The sequence below is a fragment of the Lathyrus oleraceus genome, chromosome 4, assembly GCF_024323335.1.
Source record: "Lathyrus oleraceus cultivar Zhongwan6 chromosome 4, CAAS_Psat_ZW6_1.0, whole genome shotgun sequence".
Taxonomy (NCBI): domain Eukaryota; kingdom Viridiplantae; phylum Streptophyta; class Magnoliopsida; order Fabales; family Fabaceae; genus Lathyrus; species Lathyrus oleraceus.
In genome coordinates this window covers 133,750,486-133,767,088 of record NC_066582.1, presented here as the reverse complement: position 1 = coordinate 133,767,088, position 16,603 = coordinate 133,750,486, and the positions used below count along the sequence as shown (strand labels likewise).

Sequence of the window (16,603 nt, the reverse complement as noted above, 5' to 3'; positions counted from 1 at the left end):
AATTCTAGAGACAAAAATAATGGGGGTCCATGTACAAAATATTTCTAGATTGATAAAATAAATGGGGTAAAAATAGTTCAAAATTGAAAATAAAACATGATAAAAATAATAAAATGGAAGTGAAACAAATAAAATAAGGCAAAGTGCATGCGTCGGGGGTTTAGCCCCTAACCTTGGGGTCATGTGGGGATCAACCCCCTCTCCCACTAGGCCAAGTGCGCGCTTGTGGTAAGAAACACACTGATGAAATAAAATATTAAATCAAAAGCTAAAAATGAAAACGTGCATAAAGGAACCCATCAGGACACGATAACAATTATTTTTAAATTAAAAAATACGGACAAACGTTCATCTTCAACCTTGGAACCTCATAATCAAAATTAAAAAACATGTGTTTTCAATGGATTTAAACATAGAATCATTGCCTAAACATAAAAATGAAACATCCTCCACACTCATGAGCCATTGATTGGCTATGAGTGTGGAGTATTTTGCCAAAACTCAGAAGAACAAGTTGACCTAAAATAAAAATTAAATGCTGGACAATGGTTAATCAGAACTCAAAGCATATGGTTAATGACCAGTGAGTGATTTCGAGTGGAATGGTAACTTATTCGAGTGAAAGAGGTGAGCCTAACTACCTGATCAGAATCGGCTTCAGAAGTGAGCTCCGATGGGTTGGTGTAGCTCAGGTGAGGTGTTAGGAAGGTGAGTTAGTGTTTGGAAAAACTTGAGTGATGGTTATGGAAGGAACTCAAAGCATAGTGTTTGCTACAAAAAGAATAACTTCATTTACCCTAAGATGAACTAGAAGGAAAATCCAAGATCTTGTATTCATCTAGAGGAGTGACAATTTGTCTTTCTTGTCGAACAAGTATGGAATACACTTTGCAAATATTATGAAGATGATCCATAAACATAATTTAAGATCTAATAGCATATTATTGTTCATTTAAACCCATTAGGAATCTGATAACTTGATTAGAGTCTTTGTAACCCTAAATTTTGTCAATGGCTAAATAAGAACTGACACATTCACAAACAGGAAGGGAGCAAAAATTATCTAATTCTTGCCACAATATTTTCAATTTTGTGTAATAAGAGGAGATGGAGAAATTACATTGTTTCAATGTGAAAATCTCCTATTGATTATCTGCAATTCTAGATATATCACCATGGTAAAATATCTTTCAACTCCTTCTAAATGTTAAATGCAATTTCCATCCATGAAATTATCTGAGAATATTCAGGTTTAACTGAATTATTTAGCCATGACATGATCATAGTGTTGCATCTATCATAAGCTATAGAATAATGATCTTCATCCAGAGGTCTTGGCAAGGATCCATTAATGAAGTTAAGCTTGTTCTTGGACCTTAAAGCCATTGTCATGGATCAGGACCAAGAATGATAATTTCCAGCATTCAAGAGAGGTGTAATGTGAACAAGAGCTGAATTTTCATTGGGATGCATGAAATAAGGATTTAAGGTATAATTTTGATAACCTTTATTAGGGTTCAAAGCTGAAGGACCATCATTGTTATGGTGTGATGAAGATTGACCTCCATTGTTAGTACTAGAAGAACTTTCAACAAACATTCTTGAAGAGCTTAGTGTAGATCAATGACAGAAAAGGATAGTGAGATTTATGAAGCAAAGCAAGGAAATGCAGTGGTGATGGTGAATCCAGAGCTACATGTCGATGATACCATTTGAAAGCTCAAAACATGAATACCATTATAAAAGAAAAAGAGAATTCAATTCAAGGAAAATAACATTTCACAAATATGAAAGACTACAATATTATTACATTGATTACATGATGTGTTAAGTTAGTTACTTATACTAACTGACTCGGACTACCTCACAACTAACTAAGAAAGTTAGTTATAATTAACTAACTAAAAGTTACAAAGTATTGAGTAGAAGTTACAAATATTGAGTATAAATTACAAATTTGGAGAGCACAAATAACTTCTCTAATTCTCTCTTCTTCGTGCTTAATATATTTCTCTTATCTCTTTCTCTTGCTCTAAAATAAATCATCATACTAAATTTGAGACTTTAGAGAGAATAAAAGAACTTTAGGTTTGAGACTTTAAAAAGAATAAAAGAACTTTAGGAGAGACCGAAGAAAGAGAACAAATATTTCATTTTATCTCAAAGAATAATCTATAGAGAATAATAAAAAAAATACATTTAAAAAAATTACAATTTTTAATAAAAAATAATAACATTGACTTTAATATACTTTTAATTTTGAGAGTGTAACAACATTCATTTAATTTGACAAGTCATTTATCTTTTCAAAACTCTTCAAATTCTCACTCCAAACTTCTTTTACATGTGTATGAAATTGATAATTTATTTGTTTTCACCATTCACTCAATGGTTTATAATGATCAAATACAACATGTCTTTAAATAATTTAAAATAAAATATAATAATAGTTTATAATGATCAACATCCATACATTTAGAACAATATCCTTAAACTTTGTTTTTAAACTTCATAAATTATTTATTTTATAATTTAATATACGAGGGCAAATTTTGTAACCAAATAAAAATGGAAGAGTTTTTATATAAACTTAATTGATATTTTATATGAAAGTTATTAAATCACTTAATAATTTTGACGCTCAAACTGAGAATAATTTTTTAATTTATTATTTATAAAATTATTTATTTAATTTTATAATTTACATTATTAATTAGTTATTTTTATTTTAATTAATTATTTTATATATATAATTTATTAAGTCACTTAATAACATTGGCTTTAAATTTGAGAGTAAATTTATAATTTGTTATTCATATATTTATTTATTTCATTTTATTATTTACATTAGTAACTAAATATTTTTTAATTTAATTAATTATTTCTTTGATAACAATCCACTAACTAGCATTTTTTTTATGATTACCCCCACTAACATGCTTTTTTTTTTATAAAGAAAATGTTTTAAAAAAAATAAAACTTATGCATTTATTAATCCATTTTTTTAAATATCATTAGTTTTTGTCAAGTAAGACAAATATTTTGATTGTTATTAACTCATTATACAATTTTGTCATGTCCTAATTTGTTATTCATATATATATATATATATATATATATATATATATATATATATATATATATATATATATATATATATATATATATATATATATATATATATATATTTGTTTAACTTTATTATTTACACCACTAATTAATTATTTTTTATTTTAATTAATCACTTTTATAACAATCCATTGACTAGCCATCTTTTTTATTACCCTCACTATCTTACTATTTTTTATTTTAATAAATAAAAATATCATGTTTTTTAAAAAATAAATTTTATCCAATTATTAATTCATTTTTGTTTTTAAATATTATTATTTTTTGTCAAGTAAGACAAAATATTTTTGATTGTTATTAACCCATCATATCTTTAACAATTTTGTCAAATTTTAATATATAAAAAATGAGATTCCAACCTAATGTCAATGATGTGAAAAAAGATCTCAAATTAGATTTAAAAAGTTCTAAGATAAAAAAATTGGAAAAAAAATGATGGAGAAACTAAAATTGAAATATCATATCACTTGTTTATCAAGAATTTAGATGACCATATTAGTTCAATTGTTGATACAGATATCCATCAATTACGAATAATAAGAATAACCCTTCATTTTTTTAAAATAGCACAATTTTAGAACCTACGAATGCTATTGTTGATATATGGAACAATTCCATCATGACATTGATTTTAGACGATGAAAATATATACTAAGTGTTGAAAGTTCATGTTTATTCGATATGAATAATATTTGTCTTGACGATATTTACACTTATGATGTTTCAACAATATTGTTGACAAATATTGATTGATAGTGAGACGCTACTCAACTTAAACGGTGAATTATGTGTTTGAGATATAAATTATATCGCACAATACTATTGAATAAAAAGTTTTTATCTTCAATTTGTCAGAACGATTTTTTTTTAAAATAACTAATTTTTAAAAAAAAAATCAAAAATAACAATAATTCAAAAAAAAAACTAAAATAACCACTTTTAAAAGAGGATGCGTCAGATGAATTGATGCATCCCCTAAGCATGAAGAGGAGACGCCAATAGCATTGGCGCATGCATTGGGCTTCTCATAAGAAGGCGTCAATGCTATTGACGCATGCATTGACCCTCATGAAGAGGCGCCAATGCTCCTGACACCTTAGTGCTATTTGTAGTGTGGGCGCCAACCCCTCTAGCTTGCATGTGATATCATGTGGCCGTCAGCTCTCTTGGCGCATACATTTTATGTTCACTCTATATAAATGTCACACCTTGGATGCAATATTTTTCACACAAAATCATCTCCTGATACCATATTTTCTCTAGTTCAACCACCATCACATTCAACTTCAAGTTTCTCTGTTTTAACAATGTCTGCATACATTCAGAAACGAAATGCTGATGTAATATTTTCCATCGTTGTGACTCCGGTACAGATTCGAGTTTGGAACACAGATATGTTTGAACGTCTTAATCGAACTTGTACAGTTGGTTAGAGGGAAAAATTGGAGAGGGTGAAAGGATTAGAAGAATACAATGGTTTGTGTCCACGTTCAACCAAAATGGAGAAATGCGTGAATGGATGGATATTAAGACCAACCAAGATGCTCGTAGGATGATGCATTACATGTTCAAAATTGTTTTGATGGTTGTAATCGCATAGTTCTTGTATTGTAGTTGTTATAATTATTTGTGTTACTGTTTATGTAATGGTACTTTCATCACAAACGTCTAATATGAAAGAAATTTAGTTTTTCATATATTGCAATAGAGGTACATGTGAATTTACCTGGTTGTGCTTGTTCCAACACTAGGACAATTATTATGATTATGACCTGGCTGACGGCATGAACTACATAGTCTAACCATTTTGTTTGCCGTATCCATCTCGGTTCGAATCCGGGTGCTGTTTGGGCGACCCTTTTTCTTCATTCGCATAACTTTGTTGTGCCAAACAATGTCCCTTTGATATTCTGACCAATAATCCTCTTTTGCCACTACGGAAAAACTAATTTTATAAACATTTGAAAGGATGGCGACTTTGTAAACTTCAGATAGCAAGTAGGGTGGATCTCTTCGAATCTTTGAGCATGCCGCAATTACATGGGAGCAGGGGGTACGAAAGGCTTGGAACTTTCCGCAGTCGCACCAACCTCTATCTAGTTCAACTCTATATTATCCCATCGGCATGCCCTCATTGTGATCCGTGAACTCAACAACATTATACCAACCTTTAGTGCGGTCAAAGACCGTAACCACGTGTGTGTTTGCTTTGGCAGCTTCATGTCTAATGAATTTCATTGAAGCATCACTGAACAACTGTCCAGATTACAACACTGAACTTCATTTTGAGCGTCTGGTTTCAAACATTGCCCCTAGCCTGAAATATGTTTCCTGCACCAAAGCGGTTATAGGTAGGTTACGGATGCCTTTGAAGACAAAGTTCATTGATTCCACAAGATTTGTTGTCATGTGGCCCCAACGTTAATCGTTGTCGTATGCCCTAGTCCACTTCTCTAATGGGATACTATCGATCCACCGTACTGCATCTTCGTTTGACAATCTTATTTCCCCGCGGTAGTGTTTGAAAGAAGGTTATGATAATGTGTAACCTGCATTAACAACCTTCTTCCGCAACGTCTTATCTTTGATTTCCCGCATGAAATTCTGAGCAATATGTCTAATACAAAACACATGCATCGAAGGAGGATTTTGCCAGCCGTTATCAATGTTATTATATGCACTGATGATTGAAGGGTGTCTGTCAGAGATCAAACATAAGTTAGGTAGAGGTGTAACGTGCAATCGGAGATTCCTTAGGAAAAAACTCCATCCCTCAACAGTCTCCCCTTCAACTAGGGCAAAGACGATTAGAAAAATGTTGTTGTTTCCATCTTGTGCCATTGCCATCAGTAACGTTCCTTTATATTTTCCGTACAACCATGTACCATCAATTTGTATAATTGGTTTACAGAAAGAAAACCTACAATGCATGGTTGATACACCCAGAAGAGACGGTGAAATATTCCATTTTCAATAGCACACGTCCCATCTGGTGTATACGCGGGCAATGTTTCCAACTTGACCATAATCCGGGGAGCATATTGTTCTAGAGCCAACAGGTATTTTGGAAGTTGTTTGTAAGACTCCTCCCAATTGTCAAACACTTTTTCAACAACCTTTGTCCTATCTATCCATGCCTTCCTATATGATGGAATGTACTCGTACTCTTAATATGCGAGATTATTGTACTCACCTTTAATGACGGATTATCGCCAATGACAGATAATATTTCATCGCATATTAGCTGAGAGCTTAATTTACGATGATCCTGCATTGGGTTTGTCAGCATGTATATGTGATATGGACCCATTGATCCAATCTCCCAAGACTCGCTCCTCTTTCGGTACGAAGCTGACAACCTAAAAAGACAGTGCTCATTCGGACAATAAACTTTATAACTTAATGCGTCAGTTTTGTCAACTCTGAAATCAGCTGATAGTTGCATGTGGAATTTATTAATGGCTTTTACACATTCCTCTTTTGTGCAAAATGTGTCTCCTTGTTTCAAAGATCCTTGCATTTACACATAAGGATTGTACCATATATCTGATGAAGGCTCATCGGAACCCAAATTCAACCTTGTCATGTGTTGGGGTGGACAGTATACATGACTTGCTGGTATTGGCTCCTCTTCCTCATCAACATTCACTGTTGAATCAACCATGATCTCGGTTTCTTCTTCTTCGTCATCTGGAACATTCACCTCAGCTTGTTCGTCATCAATCTCACAAAATACTTGTGACTTATCAATGAACTGAGACACCTGTTGTTGATGTGGTAATATATACAACTCTATATCGTTGTAACTGGATTGTTCATGACAGACAAACATATGTTGAACATCGTCATCATCTCGAATCTTCTTCTGATAAAATTTCATATGGTTTTCTGCAAACCAAACCGGATTTTTATAGATGATTTAACCCACATTACGGAACTGCAATTTCTTTTCTATTCTTTGTTTCAGATGTGAAAATTTTGATTGTCGATTTATTGTAAACCGAGTTACCTCTGTGTTTCGAAAACAAAAATCGAACAACTGATGATCAAATATTTTACCTTCGACATGTGCACTGATCATGTAATGTTGTGTGAAAGACATTTTTTAAAAATCTAAATTTCTTTACTGAAATTGAATGCATTGCTAAGTTGTTCATCTGCACAACCTAAATAGCGTAAACATTAAACGCATTGATCACTTGGTTTGTCTGTACAGACTTAACCATGCATGCAGTGAAAAGAATCCACATGCAGTGACAAGAATGACAAGAACACACATGCGTCCAGGGAATCTCTGAAGCAAGAAATCTCTGAGCCCTAAGATTCCTAACAGACGCCCATTCCTCAGGCGCCATAAAGCAACATGGACGCCAAGAGGAAGGGAGCCCCTTCAATGTAGTTACACTGAGGCGCCAATAGGAAGGGCACCCCTTCCATTCCCTTACACTTTGGCGCCAAGAGGAATGACGCCTCTTCTTTGCATGTGAAGAATCACATGCAGACGCCAAGAGGAAATGCACCTCTTCCTTGCATGTGATTCTTCACATGCATGCGCCTAAGACAAAGACAAAGCTAGTCTACTTTTGTCATTTCATAGTCTACTTTTTCCATTGCATGCAACCGATCCCATGCTTCGTAGGTTACACACCTACTAACTCATTCATCTATAAATAGCCTTTCATATCACAATATCAAATCATCTCCAACACTACTCATCTATAATCTTTCTTCGCCACACTATTTCTCTGCCACACTCAAGCTCTACAACATCAAATCATGTCTTTGTTGACTATGGGTGATGAACACAGAGGAACACTCGAGAATATCTCGACATTTGTATGTTATCACTCTCTTTTTAGTTATTCCATTTTTAAGTCGTATACCTTTGTTATCTATGTTTGTATTATGTATTTCTTTTTCTTATTGCATTTCTTACTTTTTTGTTATTAGGATCCAAAGCGTTTTAGATGCCGTGTACATGAATATGTACCCCACGATCCTTTAATAGAACCATATATTAGAGGATGTGGATTTGGAAATCTCCTCAACATTGTTTCGTACTCGATGGACTACAAGTTCATTCTTACATTGTTGGAGCGGTGGAGACCCGAGACCCACGCATTTCACCTTCCGATTGGTGAGTGTACCGTCACACTTGAGGACGTGTACATGTTGTTGGGTCTTCGTATAGATGGAAAGACAGTGAATGGTAGAGTTAACCAAGACAACTCTATCTGCAATGAATTATTGGGTGCCCCTTTGTTAGACGACGAAACGGAGGGAGAGACATCCGGTCAAGCAAGGGGGCAAGGTATAAATTTAAAATACCTTAAACAATATTATGCCAGTATAGTATTGTCCGAAGATTCAACCGAGTACGAGAAAATAATTAAAGCTCGGTGTTATATTATGATTTTATTTGGTAATTTTTTTTTCCAGAAAGTACAGGTAATTCAGTAAATATTATGTATTTACCTTTGTTACGCAACATTAATAAGGTAAACACATATAGTTGGGATTCAACTGTGTTAACCCATCTATATAGTGCAATGTGTAAAACTGCAAAAAAGAATACATGTACTTTTTTTTTCATGTGCGTATTTGCTACAAGCTTGGGGTTGGTCAAGAATGCCTTCGCTCGCCCCGATAAACGAGAACCCATTCGTGTCCCCGTTTGCAACTAAGTAAGTCTAACACTTTACCATTTAGTTAATTATATTTTATATTATAATTAACAGTAAATAATATTTTTCACTTTTTTTATCTAAGGTAGTCAGTAAGGGGGATGGACTACAATAGGTGTCCGAAACACGCTATTGTACTCTATCACAATCTATTTGACCACATTGGACATGACGATGTAATACTCCTACACAACTATATTTTTATTTAAAAATACTTATCAAATTATTTTTCATCTAATCGTTTCATATTGTTTTACAGTTTGTCTAGAGGCCATATTTGGGTCTTGATCATGATGTGAACCATGACGATGTTTTAGTTTGGACAGCGAAGACACCGATTATCCGATTCACTACAGTGGAAATGCACCAGAGTGACCGGGTCAAACTGCAGTTCAACATGCTACAACAGATTCTAGAATCTCCCATGTGTTTGGGGAATTGACATCAAAAAAGGGTTGATGCACAATGAGATTATTCTGACTGGAGAGACTTTGCGAAAGAGATGTGTCGTCAATGGAGGAATCGACGACAACACATCTTAAATGAACTAGTCATCCATGGTGCAAGACCGACTCAACAATATATGGCATGATTTAGGTCGGTAACAACTCAACAATTTGTATCTGAGTCACGGTATTTGATGGATCCACGCCAACTTGCTTCGTCATCGTACGCCCCACAACAATTTCCCACCCAACACCAATGTCAACCCACCCAAACCCAACAACCAACCTCACAACAACAACCTACCACATACACACAACAACCAAACACCCAACCTCGCAACCTGTTCATGCCATCCACCCAACAACCAATCATCCGACGTCGCAATCCATTCATACCACCCACCCAAACACAATACCAAGAATCAAACCCCACAACCACAACCGTCTATAGCCCAGATGATTCATATGAGTCACTTCATCGTAGCCCCCACCAATGACCATCAAAATATCCCATCAACATAACACCCAACCATTGTTTAACTATAGTACGCCCCAGGAACCATTGCTTCGTTTCCAAAACGACTTAATGACCCAATTTGGGCAACTATACCGTCCTCAATCCATCCAACCCCAATGACCTAATTACGATGACATGGACACCGAACTCCATTACGGAAGCGCCGTTGGCTAGAGCCCCTCTGAATATTGAGAACAAATGATGACACATCTGTCAAATACCGCTGGAACTTCTGCCAGACCTTCCCACCAGCCATCGCTCGATCAGGTCAGCACACAAAGACCTCAAACACCTCAAGAAAATCGTGGAAGACCTCAGAGACAAACTAATGCACCTGGATGTGGAACAAAGGGACATTATAATCGGGTCGGTCATTAGTTTATTGTCAGTCCAATGTAACCAATTATTCAACATCAATAACTTTTTTTCCATTATTCTTTTTTATTTATTAAATAAACAAAATTAAAAATTAAAAAAAAATAATACAAGAGGGGGTGTATGCGCCAGATGAATTGGCGCATACACCATGAAGCACTAAGGCGCCAGGAGCATTGACGCATCCTCATGAGGGTCAATGCATGCGCCAATAGCATTGCCGCCTCCTCATAAGGAGCCCAATGCATGCGCCAATGCTATTGGCATTTCTTCTTCATGCTTAGGGGGTGCGTCAATTCATCTGACACATTCTCTTCTAAAAGTGATTATTTTGATATATTTTTTGAATTATTGATTATTTTTGAATTAAAAAAAAAATCTGATTATTTTGAAAAAAAAAATCCCATAGAACCCTATAGTTCCATTAATGTAAACCGTTTTCTATTTTGTTTCATTCTAAAATTCCGAACTAACTTTAAAGAAATTTCAATGGTTTTGAAGGTGAAACTTTATGCTTTATGTATTATTTGTCACACTCCATTATAACTAAATTAGACTTATTCTTTTTATAATTAAATATTGTTGCATTATATTTTTGTGTTGATTAAAAAGATGTATTTTTTTATTTTTTTCACTATTTTAAAACTTACAATATAAATTATATTAATTATATTCTATATTTTAATTTTATATTAATTACTTTTTAAATGAAATAATTAATTTTCGTGCATCGGAGGAGTCTAAAAAATAGTTTTATAATATCATCCAATAAAAAATTTACAATCTATTGTATTATCAAAATAATTTAAAAATTTAAAAGTGAGAATGTAAAATCAAAATTATTATACTTAATTATTCAAGTTATGTAACAATCTTATCTTTTATTTTCCTTTCCTCCTTTTTACCAAAGTCTTTCCATCTCCTGCCCGTAATAAACTCTCAAATGATCCATCGTCAAACGAAGAGTCCACTTTTTCTCTTCCATTATATATAAACACTTTAGAGGGAAAAAAATCCCAACTTTCACTACACTCTTTTCTCTACCCCAACCATGGATTCAATTCCATCTTCCGGTGCTTCTCAATTCCTCGCCAATCTTCCCTCTCGTGGCACCTTCACTTCCCCCTCCATCTTCTCTCATCAGGTACATTTTTTTCCGATCAATTTGGGATCATCCTGTCAAAATTATCAAACCCTAGCTTGCTAATGTATATGTGATTTCTGATTTAATGTTTCAACTGTCAAAGTTATTCATTTACTTCAATGAGTGTTCATGAACCACTTCAGATTGTACACTAGTTTTTTTTTAATTATATTTATTCACCAATTGATCTATATACTGTTGAATAGATCAATAGAATCCTTGTTTGTTTTATGATGAACCTTAGCTTGTAAATCTTTTACGGGAAGTGCATTTTTTAAAATGTTTTGCTGTCAAGGTTAGAATGATAGCTTTTTAGGGCATCTCTTGATGTAAAATTGAACTTGTACATTTTAGTGTTTTTGTGACGTTATATATAAGAGAATTGTGTTTGCATTTTACAGGGTGGGATGCGGGTTTATGTATGCGATCATGAAACCACACCACCAGGTTTTTTTTACATACTTTTGCAACTTATAAAGCATATATGCACTAGCTTTGATACTTATATACTAGTTAAAAACCGGTGCACTATGAAGCACAGACACCCCGACTACGACCCCGACACTGACACGGCGACACCGGTAATAACTTGAAAAGATGAATAAATTAAATGTAAACACAAGTGTCGGTGCTGGTGTCTTGATACCGACCTGGACATGCCTTTTCTCATAGGTGTCGGTGCTATATAGCCGGTGCATCTGCAGCGGAAAGATCATTGATATTTTAGATAATTTGATAAAACATTTAATTAAAGAAAAATATATTACATAATTTTAAGGGATTTACGAGGATACTTATATATTACTCTACCCCCAAGCTGTGACTTTCGGGAAGAAACAGGCCAAACTTTTTCATAGTAGTATGCTGATGCACGATTTACTAAAAGTTCTTTTCTTGTTACCTGAGTTAGAAGAATGTTTTTTTTTCCTTCCATTCGTAAGGAGCAATTATATTTGACCTGATTCAAATCATGTTAAGATGATTGTTGCTTATAGAAGCATGACTAATTGACCATCAACTGTATGCACTTTGTTACGTTGTTGCATTGGAGTTTAGTTAGTACTTTTGTTGGTACAATAATTCTCTTTGTTTTTGTGGTCTTAATCTAAATTAATGAAGGGAATTCAGTATTCTTTACACTAAATTTTTTTTATTCTAATCATGTTCTGCCAAGCCATCGAACAGTCTAAATCTCTCTCTATCTCTGTAGCTCCCCTAACTTGAAGGATTGAAAGATTCATTTTTTAATGGATCAGTTATTGTTTTTTTGTTGTTCCAATGTGTTTTGTAGAAATTATGGAATTATTTTTTACAGGAAAAGTTCCTTCCACCACTTGGTCATAATGCCATGACATATTTTTCTGAACTGTTGTTTCCGCCTATGAATCCTAGCCTATGAAGCACGGACACGATACGAGTATCGAATATGATATGTATCCGATACGGCGATGCGTTACTAATTGAAAAAGACTAGATACGATACGTTTAAGATACACATATAAAAATATGGTATTGAGAATTTATTTGAAATATTTTAGATGGATAAAAGTGATAACTATATTATGGTAATAAAGTTTTTCTAGTGAAAAAATATGAAGGCATGAAAAGAAGAAAGTAAGGTTGCACTTGTAGAGAAAAAGGTTCCTGCATAAATATAAGTAATGATATGTGAAAAGAAAATTATATTTAATATGAATTAAAATTAAAATATTGAAAATTGATAAGAAATGATGGGAAATTAAACCATTCTTGTAAAATGGTAAGTTTCTGGAAGGAATTATATAGCATATTAAAGAATGACCATTAAAAAAATTAAAAGGAATGAAAAGTCATTAAAAAAGAAAAGAATCTGTTAAAAATTGAAAAGTAAAGTCTCGTATCTGTGATGCATCGGAGGCGTATCGCCGCCATATCAAAAATTTTCTAATTATTTTTTTAAATAAAAAAGTTCCGATACTCTTTCGATACGAATCGGCGCCGTATTGGGACGTATCGGCATATCGGTACGTGATATGATTCGGCTGAGTTTTTGAAGTATCCGTGTTTCATAGATTCTAGCTATAAGTAGATAATTGTTGGTAAGTGATTTTGACTCCCTTATTTATTCAGAAGGGCAACATATTAAGACAAATCAACAGAATATACTGATCAGAGCACTCAAACTGAAGAATGTATCTGACAATTCAAAAAAGAGGTATTATTTCCAAACCCCACATTTTGTGAAAGAGTCAAGAGTATTATAAATTTGTTGGGCTTTTCTCTATTTCGAACTGCTTGGTAGTTTTTTGTGCAAATTAGTTATGCCATGTCTCCCATTCTTTTACGTCTATATTTTTATCTAGATCTAGTGTTATTGATTTTTGTCTCATCTAACTTTTTATCAGAACTGCTGAGAAGGCTTTGGGAGCTTCAGCCAAGAAACCAAATAATCAAACAAACTCTCAACTAGGTGGGTTTAAATGATCTTTATGATGCATTAAGATTGGGTTCATACTTCATACCTCTTTTTTCTGGTGACAAGATATTTATTTGTTTTCTTGAGACTTCTAGTTCATCTTCCTAATTCTTAAATGTGTCTAGCTAGCATCACTTGTCTCACGCCATTTTGTCTTTACATGTTTAAAAGTGCCATCAAGTTTATATTTGTAATTTGTATATACCTTAAAAACAGAATTCAGCCAATCTTTTTTTTTCTTTCTGAATGTGGATTAAACAGATAAAATATCATGTTTGGTAATGCATATCAAATTTGTATTCTCAAGACGCCTTTGTTTTTGCTATAAAAATTCTTATCAAATGAGGTTTTCATGTTTTGATTGCTTTATATAATTACAAGTCACTAGTTGAATTTACAGTGAACCAAGAACATACGTATTTGACATTAGGAACCTTTCTAAGGCCAAGGAGCTTGTAGTCACTTAGCTAGAGCTGATTCTTTGAGACTTTTGTGTAGTGATGATATTATCCCTAGACCCATACTGAGATGGCTGGACATTTCTTACCACTTGTATTCTACAGTATATCTTGGTATTTCTAATGTCTTGCTATGGCTTTTAAACATGCAGAGGGATCAAACAGTCAAACATCTAATAGGAACTTTCAGAGCTTGACTGTAGAGAGGCTTCGAGCTCTTTTGAGAGCTAAAAGTCTTCCAACCAAAGGAAAGAAGGCAAGTAGTTCTATAATTCAAACATTCATTTATACATAAGTTGCATTGAGACAGCATTTTCATACAAGCATATGGATGAATTCACAAGTTGCTTGGTAGTTTCTTTTTTGTTTTGTTTACTTTTGCTTAATGATGGTTCATGTATATCATATGGGATTTGATATTTTAAGAGACAAATTTGATATCAATTTGAACAGTTCAAATTAGTCTTGTTAAATAGCAGCTATATAACTTAACAGAATTTGAACAAACCGGTATTGTTCCGTATGATACACATTTAGCAAAAAAGTATTGTCAAATAGTGGCTATAGCGACAATATTAGTTCAAATATGTGATTATTTATGTTTAGTGGATGGTTAACAAATATAACAAGGTGTCACAACTCATTAATCATCCACTATAAATAATTAATCACAATTTTGAACAATTAATCACAATTTTGAACGTCATTAACCACAACTTTGAGGCATTTTAATATACATATATCCATTAATCGTCCAAATTGTGTTAAAATATAGATTAGATTATATTCGTTAACAATAATTTTGATACACGGGAAAATTGTGGTTAATAGTTTTTAAAAATTGAGTTGCGAATTCGTTACTATTCATTGAACACAATTAATTTGAACTGACCTTTTTAATCTCAAATTTATGTGTCAAAAGAACACAATTCATCAAATGATATATAATGGTTCTGATCTGGTTTATTATTTATCCGTGACTGATTATTGTCAATGTCCTTGATAGTGCAACTTGGATACATATTTTTTTCCATTCTAATCTGTGAAGTAAACTGTACAGGAGGAGCTTATTACTCGTCTAAAAGATGCAGACGGGTCAGCATAGCATGAAGGGTGGAATTCCAAGTCACTCTGCGTCCAATGTAAAAGTAGTTAGTTTTTCTTCTTAATGTAACTTAGGATCTGGAACTAAATTTGAATACTATCTTTTTGGCGCTATTATCTCGTGTGTGTCTGTATTATGTATTATTTTATGATAGTTTTGTTTTAAATTGAAAGTTTTGATTTTAATTCTCAAATAATACATAATTTGATCAAAATCTAATACAATTCAGGATAGAATTGAAGAAAAAAGAACATTCAGTTGAAGAGGCACTGTTAAAATAAAAATTGACCCTTTAAAAAGTTATATTTTTTTTATTGTATTTTCAAAAATAATTTTTATATTATTGAAGATCACAATATACTTGAAAGTGTAATTTTATAAAATTATTGAATCCCAAAAATAAATTTTATTAAAAATTATTTGAAATAGTTTTAAAATTTGATATATAATTTTTTTAAGAAAATATTTAAAATAATATTTAAAAATAATTATTTAAATCTAATCTTCATTTAAAAATTTTATAAAAAAAATTATAAATATTTTTAATAAAAAATATGGAACATTACAAAAAAAATATTAGAAAAAAAAACAGAAACAAATAGACCTTATGACTTCTGTTTTATAGGATTTTGAAGCGTGTACTTAATTTGATAATTTTTATTCAATGTATGTATTGAAAATTAAAAGTGAGACACCTTATATTGATTTTTTGTTTTGTTTTTGACTTCACTAAAAACAAATAATTGCTAAATGGTTGTAATATTTTTATTAAGAAAGGAAACAAATAACTATAACTATCCGGTAACATATTGTTTTAAGTTTTCAGGACATTTTCTTTTAAGAGAATGACTTAATGCATCTTATTGGTTATTTTCCTTTGTGAAAATTCAACAATATTTTTGAATTTTGAAGATACATTCTCGAACACACCTAAATAATAAGCGATTTTGAATCATGTGTTAAGGTTATGTAAAAAAAATGATTGAAATACATCTCCATGTACATTTCGGAGATGTATCTCCGAACACTATTTAATCAAAAAGGGCGTAAGATCCTTCTCATTCCTCACTTGTGAAAATACACTCTCTTTAAATCTCTCAAATTTCTCAAATTCTCTCAACTCACATTCTCTCAAAATCATTCAACGAACTTCAAAGCTTCTTCCGTCAAAATCAAGTCGATCAAAAAGGTCATTCAACATCGAACTAAACTCACATTTTGTAAGTTTTTTTTAAATATTTTTTTTAAAACTTTTTTGATTTTCTATATACATTTGTAGAAATTGAGGAT

At 32.5% G+C, this 16,603-nt stretch overlaps 1 protein-coding gene across 1 annotated transcript; it reads left to right on the top strand.

Annotated features, from left to right (window-relative positions):
• The first annotated feature begins 11,032 nt into the window (after window positions 1–11,032).
• LOC127074057 (uncharacterized) lies at window positions 11,033–15,498 on the top strand. Its single transcript, XM_051015323.1, has 6 exons — window positions 11,033–11,295; window positions 11,697–11,742; window positions 13,405–13,489; window positions 13,680–13,744; window positions 14,361–14,464; window positions 15,269–15,498. Exons 1-6 carry the CDS (start codon window positions 11,203–11,205, stop codon window positions 15,311–15,313), a joined length of 438 nt encoding a protein of 145 aa, XP_050871280.1. The 5' UTR covers window positions 11,033–11,202; the 3' UTR covers window positions 15,314–15,498.
• Window positions 15,499–16,603: the final 1,105 nt, after the last annotated feature.

Excerpts from the sequence above, each read along its gene's own strand:
- LOC127074057 (XM_051015323.1), top strand. The coding sequence starts at position 11,203 with ATGGATTCAATTCCATCTTCCGGTGCTTCTCAATTCCTCGCCAATCTT. Across the intron at positions 11,296-11,696 it reads CCTCCATCTTCTCTCATCAG|GGTGGGATGCGGGTTTATGT; the intron begins GTACATTTTTTT and ends TGCATTTTACAG. Across the intron at positions 13,490-13,679 it reads TCTGACAATTCAAAAAAGAG|AACTGCTGAGAAGGCTTTGG; the intron begins GTATTATTTCCA and ends ACTTTTTATCAG.